Source organism: Aedes albopictus, chromosome 1 (genome assembly GCF_035046485.1).
Source record: "Aedes albopictus strain Foshan chromosome 1, AalbF5, whole genome shotgun sequence".
NCBI lineage: Eukaryota > Metazoa > Arthropoda > Insecta > Diptera > Culicidae > Aedes > Aedes albopictus.
Genome location: NC_085136.1, coordinates 199,437,466 through 199,460,521, shown reverse-complemented (window position 1 = coordinate 199,460,521; position 23,056 = coordinate 199,437,466). Strand labels below are relative to the sequence as shown.

General features: G+C 40.1%; 1 protein-coding gene across 5 annotated transcripts in view; it reads left to right on the top strand.

The window, feature by feature from the left end:
- Positions 1–23,056, top strand: part of LOC109423500 (cytoplasmic polyadenylation element-binding protein 1) — a 124,769-nt gene that overhangs the window by 63,361 nt on the left and 38,352 nt on the right. For all 5 annotated transcript variants that reach the window (XM_029866932.2, XM_062846110.1, XM_029866930.2 and 2 more), the window contains exon 4: positions 19,378–19,796. In XM_029866932.2, the coding sequence (XP_029722792.2) occupies positions 19,378–19,796 (419 nt within the window). The remainder of the gene's footprint in view (positions 1–19,377; positions 19,797–23,056) is intronic.

The following is a 23,056-nucleotide window of genomic DNA, read 5'->3' as shown; positions in this document are numbered from 1 at the left end:
GTTATTTGGAAGAACCTTCAAATAACGAAACTGTATTAATTACTGTGTCTGTAATGGCGCACAGTAACCGAACCAGCAATGCTATTAAGAAGCAGTTTTCTGCATTTCAAACCACATTATTTTCACTTTCGACTGAATGCATAAAAAAATTGATTATTTAACTTTTTTCATGCCCTTTTTGCTTTACAATTGAATTTTATTCAAAAAACCGAATCTCACTTTAGACTTTAATATCTCAACACTTAATTTTCCAATTGAGTTTAAATTTTGCCAGAATGTTTATTACTCATGCTGCTGTAGCATGGCATATACTTTTCTGGTATTAAAAATGATAAACCATTTGTGAACTGTAATTTTATATATATTTTCAATTTTCAGAAATCGAAAAATTTGCCTTATTTAACACCTGACCGATTTTCTTTAAAATAAAACTATTTTTATTCGATTTAAAAATTATTACTATAATGAAAGATGATGCACTAAACAACGAATCAAGGGTGGTTAAATTTGAACTACGCGTCTTCTTTTTATAGCCTTGTAAAGTTGTCCGTTTTATAAATTGAACAGTCCTTAAATTAAATCTCATAATAACTTCCAGCCTCTGATCTAGACATATTTTTGTTTGTGGACGACGTGTTCCTAATTATGGACACCATAAGAAGCCATGGTCCTAATTCTGAACACATAGTGTTACTTACTCTATACAAACACATTCTCTACGTTCACAGTTCATTCAAAAACGATATGTTTTTGTAACGATTGGATAATAGAGGGGCTTAATAAAATTAACACCTCAACTCTTGATTCAATGTATGTTTCATAAAAGGAAAATCTATTTTGCGTTAGCCGACTGTTCAGAATATGGAGCTGTCTATAATATGGTGCTCGCACGGTATATCGGCAAAAATATATCCTCTATATTAAAGGCCCCCGCAACACTGTGGCCCCGGGCCCCCACATTTGTAAATCCGGCCCTGGCCCCAACATATACATTATGTATTGTGAAAGTAACTAAAATGTGATGAAAACAACAGTGCTTGTGCGATTACTAATAGTAAATGGAGAATGTTCTAATTTTTGGCTTGCATTTTTTTTTTTTTTGGGGTTGTACTGTTTTGAACAGTCGTGAACTTAAACCATGTTTTCTGCGCAATGCCAGCTTCAATTCATTGTATTGAAATAGGTTTGTTTTATTCAATAAAGTTATCAATTTTACCACCTTCGTATGGCTAGGAGGTTCTTCGAAACATTAAGTGAATATATGTAGACAACCCACGAACACGCTGGAAACGATTTTTTTTGTACTGATCGCAAAATATAAATGTATTAGATTTTCTTTTTATTTTTATACAGGCTTACCACGTTAGTAATTTGAATTCAATTATTTAGATTATAAGTGTAGCATTTCGAAGTCAAATCAAAGTAAAATAGTTATTTTGTTATGATTAGATAAGGATAGGGGCTTGCTTTTTGTGATTGAATTAAGAGAAAACTTCAAGGATTTGTATTATATAAGTCATATTTGATTCTTCCCGGATACGCATCAATGAAATGGAATGTCGTAATAGGCTGAAATTTTGACTAGTTATTTATCAAACTTACTTTTCAGATCTGTGAAAATTTCAGCGGTGCACAAAATTGCATTCCAAAGATATTGTATTTCAAAAGTGTTTATGATGATTTCTAAAGCTCAAAATGAATCAAATTCAAACTCATCTCAAAAAGTTTCTAGGGGTGCTCCAACAGATTTGAAAATGGCATTTTTCTACATTTTCCATGCGCTTTGGGGTCTCTGATCACGGCAAAAGTTTTTTTTTTTTTTTGTCGAACGGTATTATTTATTCGGCCCGTTTGAAGGGCTTTGAACCCCCAGATTTACTGTCCGGAAAGACTCAGTAAATTTGTTGAAACAAACCCCCTCCCCCCATCAGCATACGAACAAAGTTGGTTGGTTACCCGATCTTCCCTAAGGTTGCTCGTATTTCGACCGGTTCTAACTAGGAAGTATATGGATCGGAGTTGCATGGCAGGGACCTGAGGGACCTTACAAGAGGTTCGATTCGCTGTGTCAGTCTTTACCGTGCCTGTTTAGCTGCCACATTCACGCCGAAGTTATGCAGTTTCAAGCCAGGAGCTCAACACATGCAACTTCATTCAATGATCTCACTTTCCAAAATTCGATAAATTCGTTGCCGGGTCTGTTGCCGTTGAGTTTATTGTTAATATATTTGCTCTACTTTCGCTTTTCAGATAATTGAAGTTTTTCAGCAGACTTCCTACTTGAGCCGAATCTCCTTAATCTTGCAGAAATCAGAATGTTAACAATTAGCCGCTATAAAACTCGGTTTGCAACTGCAGATTCCCGATCACATCATCCTCCACCCGGTCCGCCCAGGCTCTGCCCACCGCATCCCTCCAACTTTAGCCGCTTTCAGAATGTGGGGCTCGCTGTGAAGTGCAGCGGTCTCGTGATGCATCCTTCGTCACCACGCACACTCCATTTTCTTGCTTGAATCAGATGGTTTGCTTCCTGGTAAGGTCGTTTGAGTCCATGATTTTCCATAGCTCTGTGCGTGAGATACTACCGTACTGTCGTCTTAGGTCGTTAGGACCTAATCCTCCTCTTCCCTCTTGACAGCGTAACATTCTCACTGGGCCAAAGCCAGCTTCACAGTCTAGTGTTCTATGAGCATTTTTATTGTCATTAACTGAGAGCTTCCTCTGCCAATGACCGAAGATACTCTATGCCCAAGGAAATCAAGGTGTGAATTACCTGCTGCTGCTGCTATTTTAGGACCTATTTGCGGCAGTTCTGGAGGATTTATCGTACGGTGAAGACTTGGTTTGTTTTTGACCTGACGTCGATGGAACCGGCTTGTAAACTTCTAACGAACAGTTTTGCACATGTGTCCAGTATTCAAACGGCACACATTTGGTCTACAGATCTCCAAGAGCCAAATGCCATACATTATCCTACATTGAAGGAATAAAATGTTTGTGATTTTTTTTATATTATGTATTTATATTGCTTCAATTTTTCTTATTGACTCTTGCATGATAAAATTTAACGTGAAGAAAAGCCTCTGGGCATAGTTGTCTTGAACAAATGCCTATATTAAATTGTTAGCCCTATACAAAATAATATCAACTAAATTTGAATAAAAAGTGAAATTTACCGTTTGATACTGGCTCTCAAATATGACCAGATCTGTAGTTGCTTATTTTTCACTTTACGAAAACCGTCAAAACACATTGACCAAAGATGTCTAGCTTTCGGGAAGCCCAGGTGCTGTGCAAACAAGCACAGAAAGAAATTTAACGAAATTCAGAAACTGGTGTTGATATGGGTACTCACCGAGCGTAACGGACCGTCCATTCCGCAGGTGTATATGAGCGATGATGGTCGGGTCTCCTCCGTTTAAACACGTTTCCGTGCTTCTTAATATAGTCTCCCGAGGCTTGATTATTCGTATGGCACCCTAGAGCTAGTTAGCCAGCTCTACGTTTACAGCGAACACGTACACGAGGGGGAGCAAATTATTAGGGCGATGGTGAACGCCTTTCGCTTGCGCTGCCGCCGCCGTCGCGCCTGCACACTCTCAGGTGTCCAATGGTCACGGGCAGTTCGGAAAAGTAGGTGCTCAACTAAGACCCCAAGACGCGAGTGGCAAGTGAATACAATAAAAAAAATCATATATTGTACTGATTAATTAATTAATTACACGGTCAATAATACCGCACAAAAGCGGGAGTGTGGGGCAATTAGACGGTAAAAATGGAATGAAAGGCAAGTCCAGCTGTAGTAAACAAGCGGAGAGATGCGTAAAATGATGACTCTACTTGAGAGAAACTACAAGCTAACACGACAAAATAGCTCCGTTTTAAATGAGAAAACTTCTTTCGAATATTCGATAATGGCTTTGACATCAATGACAAACTATTTATCGCAGGGGTTCCCAACCTTTTTGAGGTGGCGATCCGCTTTGAAAATTGTCAAAACATCTGGGTCCCAAATGAAAATTTTTAGAAAAAAAATATGAATTAAATTAACGAATCCGAGTTTTTTGGGTACAGTGACGTAGCCAGAAATTTACTGTGGGAGGGATTTTCGACGATCAGTCATACCTTTTTTTTATTCGACTCTCACATTTCGTAAATAATGATGTCATGTACATTCAATCTGAGTCATAGCTGAAAAATAGCGGCGCAGTCGTTTTATACTGAAAATTTGTTCCTCAAATTGTGGTTTTTGGGGGTAGCGGTATTCAAAATTAGACATTTGTATAACTTGCACAGAATAGAATAAAATTTTAACATTTTTTTGGTAACATCGCGGCCCCCCTGGGCTGGTTTCACGGCCCTCCAGGGGGCCGCGGACCACCGATTGGGAACCCGTGGATTATCGTTAACGATGCAGCGTCATTAGGCCGAAGGCCACCAGGGCGAAGGCCATCAGGGCGAAGGCCATCAGGGCGAAGGCCATCAGGGCGAAGGCCATTAGTCCGAAGGCCAATAGGCCGAAGGTCATTAGGCCGAGTCCCAGTCAACCAGAGATCGTATAAGATGTTGCATAAGATGATAAAGTGGAGGCGATATGCGTACATTTTACATGCGCCCAATTAGAGGCATGCACGCATATGGCCTCCACTTTATCATCTTATGCAACATCTTATACGATTACTGGTTGTCTGGGAGTGGTCACTTGGCCGAATGATCATCAGGATGAATTGCAATCCAGCAGTTATGAAACTAGAAACGGATCTGTTGTTTTACCTTTTTCAACAATTATTGCCAAAAAGCATTTTAACAATGAAACTAGAAAGAATAGCCGATGTTTAAAAGGAGGAATAATTTATGGTTTAAATATCAGCAGGGCCCATATAGCCGAGGCGGTAAACGCACGGGTATTCAGCATGACCATGCTGAGGGTGACGGGTTCGATTCCCGGTCGGTCCAGGATCTTTTCGTAAAGGAAATTTCCTTGACTTCCTTGGGCATAGAGTATCTTCGTGCCTGCCACACGATATACACATGCAAAATGGTCATTGGCAGAGGAAGCTCTCAGTTAATAACTGTGGAAGTGCTCATAGAACACTAAGCTGAGAAGCAGGCTTTGTCCCAGCGAGGACGTTACGCCAAGAAGAGAGAGAGATCAGCAGTTTCAGCACCAAAAACTATTTTGGCAGTGCTACTAAAAGGAACGACCTATGTTCAAAAGAAGGAAAAATTCATGCTGAGGGTGACGGGTTCAATTCCCGGTCGGTCCGGGAATTTTTCGTAAAGGAAATTTCCTTGACTTCCTTGGCTATAATGTATCTTCGTGCCAGCCACACGTCACATGCAACATGGTCATTGGCAGCGGAAGTTCTCAGTTAATAACTGTGGAAGTGCTCATAAAACACTGCTGACCTAAGAAGCAGGTTTTATCCCAGTTGGGACGTAACGGCAAAAATAAGTTCCAATGACAATTCGGCCTACTGACCATTCGGCCGAATGGCCTGAAACCTTTCACGGTCTGCCGGACTCATTAAAAACTTCTTAGAAATTACATTAGAAGTATCTGGAGGAATACCAGGTGCATGTTTTGAAGGAATCCAAAGAGGAATTCCTGGACGAATCCTGGAAAAATACCTGGAATAAACACAGGATAAATTATTATAGGAATCCCAGCAGGACTTCCTGAAGGAAGCATCAGAAATTTCTCAAGGAATTCTAAAAGGACTTCCTGGGTCAGCAAGGGCGTAGCCAGCTTTTCGGTCAGGGGGAGGATTAGGGACAAGCACCTTTAGCAAATTTATACCTACTAGCTTTTATAACTAAACACAAAACTATGAAATTGAATATGTTAACATTATATTCTAAAAGCATTATTTAACCCTTAAATGTATTTTGTACAATACGTTGAAAAACGCTCGCCTGTTCTACAAAAATCAACGTGATGCTGGTAGCGATAGACGAATTCTAGAAGATTTTAGATTTTTATTTATTTGTGCATTAGTTCATCTCCGATTTTTTTTTCATTCTTATCTTTGAAACATTCTTAAGGAATAATAGCTGAACTCGTTAGGAAATTATGAACTCTTTTGAGGACTAACCCAGAATTTCCATCATGATTTCCTTTAACTTTTTTTCCAGTAGAGCGTAATGGAAACCCGTTCAAAGATTTTTTGAAAAAGTCTGCATAATATCTTGATATCATGACTGACTGTAGTTCTTTCTGCAATTAATCATCCAGTTTGTCTATGTTTACTAGCAGGGTTGAAAAAATCTCACTCAATTGAATGAAATAGCGCTGAACTGAATGCTGTTGGCATTGATTTTCAGCTCCGCTGTGAGATACTTGAAAGTTCACACAGAAAAACTCATCTACTTTGTTGTGACTGCACCAACATCAACACACGTTCTGCGCTGATAGATGCTTCATGTCAACACCGGCCGTATGAATGTGACTAGCCCATAAGCACGCGTGGTGATTTTTTTCGTTTGAGTGCCGGTCACAGGAAAAATTTTGCTTTTGAACCTCGCCGTCTCCCCAATGTGAGGGACGAGAGAATTTTTATTCTCTTTTTACTTGCGTCCGTGAATGACAGGGGCTTCAACGTCAGAAGCGGTGTGGTGAAAAGAAAAAAACAAAAACTCACGTTCGTTGGATGCGTCGGATTTTTTGCAACCGTGCTTACTAGCATAGAAATGTCAAATTGGCGTATTCCTCGAACAATGTCAATTGACGTATTCCTCGAAGAATTCTTGGAAGAATTTTTGAAGGTATTCTCGTAAAAGCCCTGAAACTACCACTGAATGAGAACCTCGAGATACCCTGTGAGAATTCCTGAAGGGAATGCCTGGTGAAATACTTGACGAATTTTCGGCAGGTATATCCGGAAAACTCTCAAATAATGGAATTTTTGGAAAAATCCTAGAATTAATTCAAAACGAAATATCCGGAAGAATTTTAATGGGAATTCTTAGAGGGATTTCTGATGCATTTCCCAAAGAAATTCCGGGAGGGATCCCTGGAAGAATTCGGAATGAGTCTTTCCTAGGTGAATTCCTGAAGGATTCCCTGGAGAAATGCCTGAAAACACTTTTAGCATAAAAGTACTTATATGTTTAACCCTAGTAGGATGTTGGGGTCAATATGATCCAGACAGGCTCGCTGAGCGTGCACGACGCTATCGTGGTGCACCTAGATCAATGGTCCCCAAACTTGTCGGAGCAATCGCCATCTTGAAACTATTGAAAGATATTTTCGCCCCCCTAAGTTTGCATTCTTTGAAATGAGATTCGTAATTTTGGAATTGCATTAAAATCTACAAATTCTGCCTATTTTGTAGGTTACTGGAACAACTTATTTTCACTGCATTTTTTTTTATTTTTTGAAAATGTTTTGACGCACCAACAAATTTTATTATATTTTCATTCAACTTCCAGTTTAAATCTATACATATCTATATAAATAAAAATGGAATGATGTTTGTATGTCACGAATAGGCTCGGGAACGGGCCAACGGATCGACACCATTCATTCAGTGTTGCATTCGTGCAGGGTTCCGACGTGTTCGTGCGAAAAAATAAATGGTAAAATCTAACGGGAAAGTAACAAAATCGGGAAAATTTGGAATTCCATTTATCGGGAAATTTGCCTGCATTTGAGCTGCATGTCAAAAAACATAGTAGGCAGGCAGTACGACATTTGCCGGGACAGCTAGTTTATAATATAAAATCGTAAATCATATTTTTGGAGAATTTTAAGGACATGTGACTTCTAAATGCACTTATTTTCAAATATCGAAGAAGGAAGATTAAAAGTAGGGTTTAAGGATTCAGCTTTGAAAGACGTCTTGGTTTTCTCGCAGATATTTCAAAAGTTTGACGAAGATTGAAACTTAACCGAAAATTAGATCATTCCGTAATAAATATAAATAAAGTAAACAAAAACCTTCCAAGTAGTTTGACAAATTTCAGCAATTTTACTAAATATGCAGGCGTAATGTCATCTTTGAATTACGAGATACATATTTGTAAAATCAAAAATAGGAAAGAATAAAATGAAATAAAATGTTTAAATCCCAAATTTTATTCAAAATTCTCTCAGAAAATCCGAAAATACAGGAAGCGTGAAAAACTCTGGTAAATTCAAAATACTTTCAGAGCTTTCCTATATATTGAAATATATAAAAGCATTAAAAAGCGTTTTGAATTCACACCTGAGACGAATCAAGGACAGATAAGTTTCGTATTTCTTGAAACATGAGGAATGTATGAAATCATATTGTTGCAAACATGTAATCATCAACAAGTATATTTTCTTTAGTTACTTCGTTTTTTAAATAACAGATGTCAAAAAGTGTAAAATGTTTACCTTTTACATAAATGTTAAAATTTTAAATATGTATTCGAGTATTAAGTACATTAAGTAGATTTATTATTTCAAATCAGAGGTTTTTTTTTATAATTCGCAATGTTAAACTGTGATCTTTTCAAATTATTCACAACTAAAGAATGCATTGCTGTGTTAAAAAATGTTATTTCAGAAAAGAACTGAGGAGCTTTCACTTAATGGCTGATGACTTAGAAAAAGCACATGATCAAATAATCAATATTTCTCCGAAATGGTTGCACTTGAGTTGAGATTTTGTTTTTAAAATGAATATATCTGAAAATAAATAAAACCCCGTGAAGGGAAACTTATTGTATTTTTTGGTAACTGTGTTCTATTCGTCATGGGGTGATATATTAAGCCTATTGAATCCCAAATTGACATAAAATTTTTCCCACTCGTGCCAAATTATTCGACCAAGTTTTAGACAATTCTATTAACAAAACACCCGTCTTGACAAAAAAAAAAGTAAAACTCTCAAAAAATAACCAAAATCACTCAAAATAAAATTATTATTATTATTATTATTATATTTTATTAAAGACATTTTACCAAATAAGCTGGCATTCGTTTCCAAGATCTAAATAAAATGATTTGTGAAAAATCGCCCCCTTGATGTATTTTTCGCCCACCAATTTCAAATTTTTAAATTTTCGCCCCCTTTGACGTCGTTTTCGCCCACTAACATCATATGAGGGTTAAGGACAAACGTCTTGAAATCCCGCTTCAACAGCGCATCAGAAATTCAAACGCACAAATCTCATGAAGCAAGCTTCACACAACAGTGCATTTTATTATTCTGTTCTTGCTCACTTGTAAGAAGCTTAAAATAAGAAGATCAGGTGCGCTGGCTTTGTTTACGAAGAGATTTGTGCCCTCGAAATCGTGAGTAGGTGCCAAAGTCGGCCATTGTGGCGGCCGTTTTGGTATTCTAACAAGTCTGTCCTTAAAGCAAGTCACAGTTATTTCTGCGCAACCAAAACCTGGGCTGCCGTAACTGTTTTGTGACATGCGTGTTGCTTGGAAGAATCCCCGGAGGACTTGTTGTCTCGTTTATTGTGAGAATACCTGATGGAATCTCTGAATTAGCTTCTGAAGAAACTGCTAGAGGGATTCCTGAAAGAATCTCTGGATAATTTCCTGGTTCCTGCATGTATCTCCCAATAAAATTCGATGAAGGAATACCTTTAGAAATTCTTGAAGTAATTCAAAACAAATCTTTAGGTAATCCTAGAGAAATTCATGGGTACATTCCTGAAAAAGATGATTGAAGGATTTCAATTCAATTGAATTTTCTGATGCAACTCCTTAATGAATTTTTGTTGAGAACCTGAAAGTAATATCTGAAGAAATCACTTGAGGAATTCCTGAAGCAATCGTTGGAAAAATTCCCTGGAACAATCCCAGGAAAAATTCCTGGATAAATCCCTGAAGAAATTCCTACAGGAATGCCTGGAGGTAATTCTGCAAAATTCCTGAAAGAGTTCCCGGTGGAATTCCCGTAGAAATCCCTGGAGAAATTTCTGAAAGAATGCCTGAAGAAACTCCTGGATGAGTTCTGGGAGGAATCCCTAGAGAAATTGTTGATGAAAACTCTTGAGAAATTCCTAGGAGAAATCCTAGAGAATTCTTGAAGAAATCCCCGAAGCAATTCCTGGCAAAATCTCTAGAGAGAAGGAATGCGTGGAGGAACTTCTGGATAAATTCCTGGAGTATTTCCTGGATAAATTATTGGAGTAATCCCTGGGAGAATTCCTGAAGGAATCCTTAGATGAATTCCTGGAGGATTTCTTGGAGGGATCTTCGAAGGATTTTCTGGAGGAATTACTGGGAAAATCTCTGAAGAAATACCTGGAGGAATTCGTGAAGTAATTCCTAGAAAATTCCCAAGATGAATGCCCGGAGGAAACTTTAAAAAATCATGAAAGTATTCCTGAAGAATTTTTGAAGAAATCCCTAGAGGATTTCCCGGAGAAATTCCTAGAGGAATTGCTGATATAATTTCTGAAGGATGCCCTGGAACAATTCCTGGAGAAATACCTGGGAGAATTCCTAAAAGAAACTCTAGGTTAGTTCAGGAATTCCTGGAGAAATCTCCAGAGGAATTTTGGAGAAAATTCTAAAAAAATCCTGTGATAAATACCAGGAGGATTTCCTGGAAGAATCCTTGCAGGAATTCCTGAAATATTTTCTGGAGGAATCTTCGAAAGATTTCCTGAAGGAATCCCTGGGAAAATTCCGGAAAAATCCCTTGAGGAACTCCTGAAGTAATTCCTGGAGGAATCTCTGGAGAAATGCCTGGAGGAAGCTCTGGAAATATTCCTGGAGGTATTCCGGAAGAAATGCCTGGAAGAATTTCTGAAGGAATCCCTAGAGGATTTCTCGGAGGAATTCATGAAGGAATTGCTTACATAATTTATGATAGATGTCGTGGATCAATTCTTGGAGAAATTACTGGAGGAATTCTTGAAAAAAACCTAGTGTAATTTCTGGAGAAGTTCCTGAAGAAATTCCTGTGTTAGATCCTGGAGGAATTCCTGTAGATGTTCCTGTGGGAATTGCTGGAGGAATCCCTGAAAGGATCCCTGCAGGAATCCTTAGAGAAATTTTAGGAGAAATCCTTTTAGAAATTTCTGAAAAAAATTCTTGAGAAATTTCTGGAGGAATTGCTGGAGAAATACTAAATAGCAGTTTCTAGAGGTATTCTTAGGGGATTTCCTGGAGGAATCTCTGCAGCAATCCCTGTAGCAGTTCTTGAATAAATTCCTGAAGAAAAAATATCAAAGGGAATACCTCAGGGAATCCCTGAACATTTCCTGGAGGAAGTACAAGATCAATTCCTTGAGGAATTCCTGAAAGAATCAAGAAGGAATTCCTGAATAAAGTGTTCCTTGGAGGATTTTTTTTTAAACATTCCCTGGAGTTGTTCCTGAAAAAAATCCCGGGTGAATTTTGGATAAAAACCAGGAGTAATTCCTAAATAAACCACATAAGGAATCCCGGAAGCAATCCCATGAGGAATTCCTTAGGAAATACCAGGAAAGCTTTCTTAACAAATTCCTGAAAGAATTTCTGTAGAACTACCAAGAAAAAGTCTGAAGGAATTTATGTCTGTAATAATTTCTTGCCGAATAATTACAGGAATCTTTAGATGGACTCCCAAAAAATTGTGTACAGAAATTTTAAGGTTTTCCTGGATTAACTTTTGGATGATCTCCGGTAGAATTTTCTGAAAGGATTCTTGGGAGATATTCCTGCAGAAATACTTCGAATCATTCCAGAATGAATTATTGGAGTCATCTCTAGTAAAATTCTGTAGAATTCATTCATTCATTTATTTAGTTAACATCAAATTCATGATAATACTGAATCAACAATTTGCCGCCATAATACTCGATTTGCAGCTGCAGCTCTCCAACGTCGGTCACGCCCAACACTCGCCAGATCACGCTCCACCTGGTCCGCCCATCGTGCTCTCTGCGCTCCACGCCTTCTTGTACCAACCGGATGGTTAGCAAACACCAACTTTGCAGGGTTGTTGTCCGGCGTTCTTGCAACATGCTCTGCCCACCTTATCCTTCCGGCTTTGGCTACCTTCTGGATGCTGGGTTCGCCATAAAGTGCAGCGAGCTCGTGGTTCATCCTTCTCCGCCACACACCGTTCTCCTGCACGCCGCCGAAGATCGTCTTTAGCACCCGTCGCTCGAAAACTCCGAGTGCTTGCATGTCCTCCTCGAGCATCGTCCACGTCTCGTGCCCGTAGAGAACCACCGGTCTTATTAACGTCTTGTACATGGTACATTTGGTGCGGGGGTGAATCTTTTTTGACCGCAGTTTCTTCTGGAGCCCATAATAGGCACGACTTCCACTGATGATGCGCCTTCGTATTTCACGGCTCACGTTATTGTCAGCCGTTAGCAAGGAACCGAGGTAGACGAATTCTTCTACCACCTCGAAAGTATCCCCGTCTATCGTAACATTGCTGCCAAGGCTTGTCCTGTCTCGCTCAGTCCCACCTACCAGCATGTACTTTGTCTTAGCCGCATTCACCACCAGTCCGACCTTTGCTGCTTCACGTTTCAGGCGGGTGTACTGTTCTGCCACCGTTCCAAATGTCCTAGCAATAATATCCATGTCATCCGCAAAACATACAAATTGGCTGGATTTCGTGAAGATCGTACCCCGGCTGTTGAGCCCGGCTCGTCGCATAACACCTTCTATGGCGATGTTGAATAGTAGGCAGGAAAGTCCATCACCTTGTCGTAGTCCCCGTCGAGATTCAAATGAACTGGATAGTTCACCCGAAATCCTTACGCTGTTCTGCACACCGTCCATCGTTGCTCTTATCAGTCTAGTCAGCTTCCCGGGAAAGCTGTTCTCGTCCATAATTTTCCATAGCTCTGTGCGGTCGATACTGTCGTATGCCGCTTTGAAGTCGATGAACAGGTGATGCGTTGGGACCTGGTATTCACGGCATTTCTGGAGGATTTGCCGTACGGTGAAGATCTGGTCCGTTGTCGACCGGCCGTCGATGAAACCGGCTTGGTAACTTCCCACGAACTCATTTACTTTAGGTGAAAGACGACGGAAGATGATCTGGGATAGCACTTTGTAGGCGGCATTCAAAATGGTGATCGCTCGAAAGTTCTCACACATAAACTTGTCGCCTTTCTTGTGGATGGGACAGATTATCCCTTCCTTCCACTCCTCTGGTAGCTGTTCGGTTTCCCAGATCTTGACTACTAACTGGTGCAGACAGGTGGCCAACTTTTCCGGGCCCATCTTGATGAGTTCCGCTGCGATACCGTCCTTACCAGCCGCTTTGTTGTTTTTGAGCTGGTGGATGGCATCCTTAACTTCCCTCAGCGTGGGAGTTGGTTCGTTCCCGTCCTCTGCTGCACCAACATAGTCATTTCCTCCGCTGCCTTGGTCCTCCGTGCCTACATTCTCTTCGCCATTCAGGTGCTCGTCGAAGTGCTGCTTCCACCTTTCGATCACCTCACGTTTGTCCGTCAGGAGGCTCCCGTCCTTATCCCTGCAGATTTCGGCTTGCGGCACGTAGCCTTTGCGGGATGCGTTGAGCTTCTGGTAGAACTTGCGTGTTTCCTGTGAACGGCACAGCAGTTCCATTTCCTCGCACTCCGCTTCTTCCAGGCGGCGTTTTTTTCTCCCGGAAGAGACGGGTCTGCTGCTTCCGCTTCTGTCTGTATCGCTCCACATTCTGTCGGGTTCCATGCTGCAGCATTACCGCCCGCGCTGCATCCTTCTCCTCCAGAACCGCTCGGCACTCCTCGTCGAACCAATCGTTTCGTCGACTCCGTTCTACGTACCCGATAGTGCTCTCAGTTGCGTTGTTGATGGCTGCTTTGATTGTACTCCAGCAGTCCTCTAGAGGGGCCGCATCGAGCACACCCTCGTCCGGCAACGCTGCCTCGAGATTCTGCGCGTATGCGGTGGCGACATTCGGTTGCTTCAGTCGCTCTAGATCGTACCGGGGCGGCCGCCGGTAATGTACGTTGTTAATAACGGAGAGTTTTGGGCGCAGTTTAACCATCACCAGGTAGTGATCGGAGTCGATATTAGAGCCACGATAGGTCCTGACGTCGATAATGTCGGAGAAGTGCCGTCCATCAATCAGAACGTGGTCGATTTGCGATTCCGTTTGTTGTGGTGATCTCCAGGTGTAACGATACGGGAGGCTGTGCTGGAAGAAGGTGCTACGAATGGCCATGTTCTTGGAGGCGGCGAAATCGATGAGGCGTAGGCCATTTTCGTTCGTCAGCTGGTGGGCGCTGAACTTTCCAATCGTCGGTCTGAATTCCTCCTCCTGGCCTACCTGAGCGTTTAGATCCCCTATGATGATCTTGACGTCGTGGTTTGGGCAGCGGTCGTACTCGCGTTCGAGCTGCGCGTAAAATGCGTCTTTGTCATCATCAGTGCTTCCGGAGTGAGGGCTGCGCATGTTTATTATGCTAATGTTGAAGAATCGGCCCTTGATCCTCAGCCTGCACATTCTTTCGTCGATCGGCCACCAACCGATCACGCGCCTTTGCATGTCGCCCATCACTATAAAAGCTGTTCCCAGCTCACGTGTGTTGCCGCAACTCTGGTAGATGGTATGATTACCTCTAAACGTTCGCACCATAGATCCTGTCCAACACACCTCCTGCAGCGCTACGATTCCGAACCCGCGGTCCTTCAGTATATCGGCGAGTATGCGGGTGCTCCCGATGAAGTTGAGAGATCTGCAGTTCCACGTACCGAGCTTCCAATCGCAAGTCCCTTTTCGTCGCTGTGGTCGTCGCCATTGGTATCGGTTCGCATTCTTCTCTTGTTGATTTTCCGGTGCTAGTCTGTTTTACGGCTGGCTCGCAGGGCCTGACACCAACCCACTAACCCAGGGAGCTGGGCTTACCTTCCCGGAAGCTACGGGTTCTGCATTGGCATTTCCTCCAACTACAGTGCTAAATAGCTAGGCTCGAGCGCCAGTCTTCGCCGGGGGTGGTGTTTTTAATGGGCGCCCAGGAGATAATATTTTACCTGAGCTTCTGTAGAAGAAATCCCTGAAACAATCTCGGAAGAAACACTTGTAGAAATACCTAAAGGGATCTCTGTTGACATTCCTTTTGGGAATCCTGGAGAAATTCCTGGAGGAATCCTCGAAACAACACTGGAGGAACCTAGAAAAATATTCCAGGAGTGATCCCTAGAGAAATTCTTAAACGAAGCTCTGCAGCAATCCATGATGGAATCACTGATGGAAGATATGGAAAAAAATCCTGGAAGAATGCGTCGATGCATCCTTGCAAATGTATCTGTAAAACTTTCTCAAACAATCGTGGGAGGAATTTCTGAAGCATTTCTTGGAACAAACCCTAAAACAGAAGTTTTTGTTTTTCCCTACTGGAACCGGTTCCGGCATATCTTTAAAATTATGAATGTTGTTTTTGTATTCCATGAATAAACATTACAAATTTTATCCAATCAACCAAGCTTGTTATTTGGTAAAATTCTATGCTAAGATTTATGTGGAGAAATACTTGTTAAAATTTCTTGTGGTTTTCGAATAAAGAAAGTTGGATAATTATGGAAAAACCTAAATTATTAGAATATTGTATTTCTTGAGATATTTTTTTTAACTCAGAATTATTGATAATCGAATTGGCTCAAATTAAAACAAAAATCGAGTGGCTAAGGATGGGGTGGGGGGATCACGCCCCCCCCCTGTCCCTGTCTGGCTGCGCCTATGCCTGGGTGAATCACGGAATGCATTTCTGTAGGAGTCGCAGGTAGATTTCCCGGGGGAATCTTTGGAGAAATTTATGGAGGAATCCCGGCAGAATTTTATGGAAAAAATCTTTTTTTTTTGAACAATAATATAAGAATTTCCCTAAAGGCTTGTTAAGAAATTCCTCCGGCATACGACCTACGCGCCCAGCCCACCGCTGCATATCGTGTTTCATTCGTTTCAATATATCCATCTTTTTATATACTTGGTACAATTCGTAGTTCATGTGACACCGCCGTTCTACAGTTTACCAGTTATCAAATGGATTGATTCATTAGAACGTTTTATTGTCACGCCATCAGGATGAAATGAAAATGTGTTGGAATGTCATGGAAAGAATGTCATGACATTTATCAGTTCCTCCAATTTTGAGTGGATTTTTATAAATAATTAATAATGCTAGTTAGTTCAGGTTAGTTAAGGGAAATTATTGATGTCGTCGAATCTTACTAGGGATATTGAAATTGGCAAACAACAAAATGACATTTTCTATCCCTGTAAGTACACAACTTCTCCACCCAGCTCAAGTATGTTCATATTAAAACACCATAGCACACAACAGCTTGTCATGGGAAATATTAATGTGTTCAACAGCCCATTTGAAAACTTTGGCTTTTGCATTTTATTGCAATTAGAGCAAAGATGGTTCTTGTCTCCATTTAAATGATTTGTTGCTTCTGGATATTTCTTCTTCGTGAAACAAATATAAAAGATGGACATCATTATTCTCGGCACTACGAAGGCCAATCCTAGCGTTGTTGGCGCGGAATGAATGCACTCGTCCAACCAAAATGGAAAATGCCCGCCCAGCCTTGTGCCCATGCCAAAAGATGACGATTGTGTTTTGTTTTTAATGTGCCCTAGCATGTCAATTTGTTATATTTATTGAAATGATCTTGTGGGTGCTGCGTGGCGTGTTAACTGGCGATAATAGTATTGTTGAATGAAATCTATTGTTCTACATGTCCTGATGTGCTCGATAATCTTGACCTATATACAAGTGCTTCCAGGAATTAATTCACATGGTGCTCTTAAGCCATTCTGAAGATCTGATTTGATACATGCTGGTTCTATGCATAATACATGTACAAGTTGAAAAGTACCTACTTGAAAAGTAAATTCAAATCGCAATCAACGAAAAACCGGTGGAACTTCAATTGGCTTCATTATTTATCTGCTTGAAACAATTAAACCGGCGCAGAAATTGGAAGAGAAAATAAATACTCTCTTCGTCACTGATGCGTGTATCACACGAATGACATAATTTGCTGCATATTGGTAAAATTTTCACCTACATATGGGCTTTTTAATTGCAGAGTTATTTTTGTTTCCTTTGCGTGTTCGTTCCCAGAGTGGTTACTAGTAGTTATACTCATTTTCTTGACTCTATTGGTAAAGTCGTTTCAGATTGAGCAAATCGTTTCTGCATATGGTTAATTCGAAACACACTTCTTTGATATCTTCTTAAATACGTTTTCTGTATTAAGTAATCAAAACAAAAGCACAGACACAGAAGTATGATTCAGGTACTAAACGTATGGAGAATTTTCGCTTAGTTTACTCATAGAAGATAATGATTGTGAATAAAAGCGCAAATATTCGGGATCGCGCTTATTTTCCTGATACATTACATCTTCTGCTTATTTTTTTTAATATTTCAAAAATATGGTTCAATTTTAACCAAGATTCTACAATTTGCAGGTATCGTATTTCATTTGAAAATGATCTTATTGAACATTTGTAGGAAAATGGGATCAAAATACGATGGTAATGTCTTGGCAACCTGCATGATCGATATCTACGCGGCTTGCATTGCCGAAAATATAACCTTTGGTGACTAACGACTTAAACGCAGAATGCAACCTTCTTGTTGTATGTGAGCTCAGTTGGGATGCTATGCCATGAAGAAAGATGTTGTTGCAATCTAGTTTGAGTAAACAGTTTCACATGTTTGTCCTAAAAATGTCCAACTGAGATATCTTTATGGTTTACATTTTCAAACGCGATTTCTACGGCAGGCAACAGACCCTAACTTTGCTACTAGAAACACGATTCCTGTGAAGCAGCTACCACACCATGAAAGCTTTTCCACGCTGCATCAGGCAATGCAATATGGAAGTACATACAACACTTTTTTGCTTCCACTGCTTCTGATAAGAGAGAACTGTGCCTACTCAAAACTTTTCCGCTTCCACTACTAGCCATCCAGCAATGTTGATGAAAAGCGAAGAGTGGAGAAAAAAAATAAAAAAAAACACTGAAAAATGTTCAATACCATCATAATCGGCGCCTAACTAACCGTAAATGACCAAACAGCTACGCGATATGTGGCTAAGTGCAGAAAAGTCCAGCATCGTGCAGAAGATTTCTTGCATGTTTCAGATTTAGAATTGTTGCTTGGTCGCGCCTGGCTGGGCAATCGTGTCTTCCGACTAATAACGCGTGTGCACATTGGCTGGCTGGCTGGCGGACTGACTGACTGACTGGCTCGTTTTGATGAGGGGGAAATGGTTTGACCAATGTATTGAACACGTGCTCCGGACTGCTATAGGGTGCATCCATGTCGGACACAGATTAAGTATGTACCTCTCTGAGGCTGGTAGCTACACCCCCTATAGTGCATTGGCCTAGTGAGCCGTACAATGCAGGTTTGTGCGGCCACATGTGATGTCTAGGCAAAGGAGAAAAGTTAAAACATCAACAATTTAAAAGCACAAACTGTTTTCTACTAGTTTTTATTGTTTTAATACTTTACTTAATGAAAAGTATAAAAAAATCGAGTTAAGTACTGTTACTTTAAATTTATATCGTTTGACAGATACGTGTTTCGACCTCAACTGTAAGGTCGTCTTCAGTGTCTTGTACTTAATTCAACTGAAGAAATTTATCTGACGTTTGTCTATTTTGTTTCATTCTACAAAGCTTAAGCTAAAATCTACAAATGAGCAAGTTCGACGTCTGTCGGATTCGTGATTACGCACATGATACAACTCCATTTGTACTGTTTCAGCATGGTGGTACGAATGAACCGTACATTATACGCAAATTGCTGTCAATTACCGAAAACTGATTTTACGAAATATATTCGTTGAGGTTTAATGAAATTATCTTTTGAGTGTAAAGTTATTGTATGGCTCCTTCTTTCGATTCTCACCGTTCTTTGCACTTGTTCACATTCTTCTTCCTTTTTATTGTTTACTATTTCCTTCTGCTTTATTAATAGTTTGCTGTTTTCTTTTTTTACACTTCCTGTTTCTTTCTTCACTCTTTGGTTTTCTGTTCTAAATCTTCTTCCTTCTTTTCTCCAATTTCTCCTTTTCCTTCTTTCCTCCTTATTTGTCTTTCCTCTTTCTTTTTCTTTCCTCTTTCCTCCTTCTTCTTCTTTACTTTTTCCTCCTTTTCCGCTTCTACTATCTCGATGGTTTCCGTTGTCGACTTCTCATTCTTGTCTCTCCTGATTTTGTCAAGATATTAGGCTTATGATCAGCGAGATCATACGAAAAACACTAAGCTGAGAAACAGGCTCTATCCGAGTTAAGACACAACGCCAAATAGAAAAAAAAGAACAAGTCAATTGGTTTTACAAAAATACTTTCATCATAACCTTTCTTCTCCCATTCCTTCATACCGATATCCATTCAGTTTCCTATCGCTGCACCAGACATGTACTAATAGTGTTCTTCTGCAAACCGTCTTATTCTCTTCACAGAAAATGTGTCGTTTTCGGATATTTTGGGCTCATCACAATCATCGCAATCTACCTCCACCTCGTCGTCACTCGGTGCCAGCAGCAGTAACAGCAACAGCTGCAATCTATCATCGAACAAGAGCAGTGGCTCCCAACAGCAGCCAACTTCGCTGGCAGCCTTTTCGTCCCTCGGATGTCCCGACAGTGCCAGCAGCATCCTGAGTCTGAGTGGACCAAACACGGCCTCGTCGCCCGTTATCAACACCAACGCCAACCCCTTCAGCTTCTCCGGTTTGTCAATGTCCAGCTCCAGTCTGAGTTCGCCGGAGATTGGCAGCAACGGTGGCAACGGCGGAGGCGGCGGTGGTAGCGGTGGACAATCGCCAACCTACTATGGCAATGGCAGCGTGCAATCATCGAAGAACTACGACGATTTTCGGGTAAGTGAAATGGGAGAAATCGCCTCTTACTTGCCGCTTCCTGCTGTTCATACAAGTCAATTAGGAGAAGAGTCAATCGAAACAGAAAGGTGATTAAAAGTGTAAAACTAACTTTTTGGCAAGTGATTTGGAAAACTTTTTTGTCGACTTGTTTCATCATTGAACGTGGGCCTTTTTCCTTTCATCGTGGTCTTTTCAAGTTGGCGCCTGGCCAGCATCCAGGATTGGGATAACCGCGAATAGTTTTCTAACTTTTATTTTGGGATCTGTTGCGCTTTGGATTATTTATGGCTTTTTCCTGGATGATTGGAAGTGCAATTGACGGCTAGGAAATAGATAAACTCAAAAAGGAATAATAATAGCAATACAGTCTTGCCATGCGATATTTAGGAGACTATATTTACTACAGCAGAAATAAACCCTACCCCTCGAGCAGTCGCGCCTTCGATCACCTTCAGCGACACCACGCTCACGATGTGTACCACAAGCTTGCATTTTTCATGGTGCGTGAACTCAGTACACGACGCGACCGCTCCCGGGCTAGCTACGCTAATGATTTCATTCAAGCATGTACTGAAATGGCTAAAACTATTAATTTATATCTCGTAAAAATAACTTTAAAAATTATCAATGTCTATGATTATAGAGAGATGATCCTCCTTTTGTATCAACTATACAAAACTTTGTTGAAAAATATTCATAAGTTATCCTGTTATTCAAAAAAAAAAAAAAATGACAAACTGAACTTTTGCTGCTATTATGAAGTAAATATTTTTTTTCGCGAATTTCGAATTTTTAAATGTGCGATAATATACAACTAAAGCTCCCTGGGCTTGGATTATATCTTCCAGGAAGCTTTGATTTTTGGCATGTGACCGATGTGCTTTGTAGTAATGATCGGAATAGCTGAATGTATAAGCAATAGTAAACAGTTCTGTAAAAATCAGATCTTCAAGTCATCTGATATAGTTGTACTGATCATGCTGCTGCCTAGTACACTCCCGTGCAAAAGTTTGGGGTCACCCCCTCAAAAACATGGAAATGTTTTTCGGTCATATCTCAGTCATCTTTCATTTAATCCAGTCGTTCTTAGACTCCATCGAATGATAAAGAGTTAGATTTGATTCGTAGGTTCGTTTTACAAATTTTATAAGAAATTTTTAGTATAAAAAGTTTACCTAAACTTACATGTTTTCCCTAAATCTGTACGAAAAATTGTTTTCCATGTAATTCAATATTGGGTCGACCAAATTTTAAAATTAAAGTTGCATTAGAACCCTATTTATATCCTCTTTGAGAGCCATTCATTAGATTTAAGCGGAAGAATTCATAACATAATTTAAATTATCGAGTTAGGTTTACAAGTCACCGTGCAAAAGTTTGGGGTCACCTTCAGTCCTGCAAAATATCAGTCTCAGTGCCTGTTTTTCAGCCGAAAATGAATGACTGCGGCGGTCGTTTTCAGTTCCTCGATGTGAGAACTGACAGAGTCCGAGAGCTCCATTCGTGAGCGACCTAACAAGGTCAATTCCCAATCATCCACACACTACTCATGCTCACAGGCCATTCATCTCAAGCGGTGGCTTGTGAGAGTGAGTACCCTATACGTTAGCACGGGTGAAAACACTCAACTACAGAAAATTGAATGGAAATTTAGCCCTGTCAGCTCTCGCTTTCAGCACGCTGCCTGTGAGTGTGAGTACCTATTTCATTTCGCACCCGTGTTGCTGATCGGAAAGCAACTTTGACAGGAAAACCAAAACGGAGAAAATGAAAAAAGCAAAATATCGCTATCATAAAGGCCTGTCGAAAAATTGCAGCACTGGTCACCTTTCACATGAAGTGTAAGTCAGATTTTTATTCAAATGTTACATATTTTAATTTAAATGGATTTTATCAAAAAGTTATCCTTTTGCTTTGCACCAAAACCAAAAATCTCGAATGTAATAGTACATTCGGAGAAATGACATTCATTGTAATGGTTTTTGGGGTAATGGTGTATTTGTGGTTTTAACACTTACAGTTATATACGGTAGAATTCACGAAGTCATTTTTATCCCACTTCTACCCTATTTCTCACTTCATATAACGAACTTAGCTGATTTAGTATGGATTTTATATACCATTTTCTACCTTAACTTAGTCTAGAACTTAATTTATGAACATTTCATAGCCATTCCTGTGTCTTGCCATTCAACTATCATAGAAGCCCGAGCAGAAGGGCATACCTTACAAATACCATGCGAAGAGCAACATGTGCTCTAATACCTAAAATTGTTATTGCTGCGGTATTCTACGAAATTTTATGAGAACATCACAATAACAGTTGGAGGTATTTGAGCAGAGTTTGGTATTGATGTAGTATTTGTTGCTAGGGGTATTAGGGGCATAATGGACACCCTAAGCAAATCAGTATGTTATGCCTGTATAGCAGACAAAAACTTAACATATTATCAGTTGGCTTACAACTTTAACTTGTTTCCTACGTATTTCAATCATTTACAGCTGGTAGAACGTCATTATTGTGAAGAAATAATGAATTGAAAACCGTGTGTTTTTTGGGGCTGGCAAGAAAGGTACGGGGCGAAATGGACACCCATCGGGGCATAATGGACACCCCTGCATGTTTTATGTTGTATCTTTAAGAATATCGACCAGTTAAGTAATTTGCCAACGGAGATCAATACCACAGATATAATACTCCATCTTAGACGAGTTTACATAACTTCTAAGTTAATTAAATACATTTTAGGCTAAAATAATCGGATTGAATGTTTTCAAACCCTCTAAAACGCCTAACAGTATGCAACGCGCGTACATCCATTCATAATTGCCAGTGTTCATTTCGCCCCGAATAGACTACAACATTGAAATTGCTATTTTCAGTGTGTTCTGATCAAAAATATTATACTTCATCCATTGCTAAATCTACGTATACATGTAGATAAGCTAACAATTCGCTTGTTTGTATGGTGGACACACTCAATCACTCGTAATACCTTATTTGCTGCTGCTTCGAAATTATAAGAAATCCACCATATGAAAAACATACTTCAACTTCAATGATATTTTGGTTATTTTGAAGGAATATAAATGGTACTTTTGATAAATAGAACAATGACTTGTACCTTTACACTTATGCATTGAAAGTTTTACATAAAAGTCAACGGTTTCGGCAAAAACAGGGGTGTCCATTTCGCCCCGGGTGTCCATTATGCCCCTAATCCCCCTATAGCAGTGAAAATAACCGAAGAACAAGA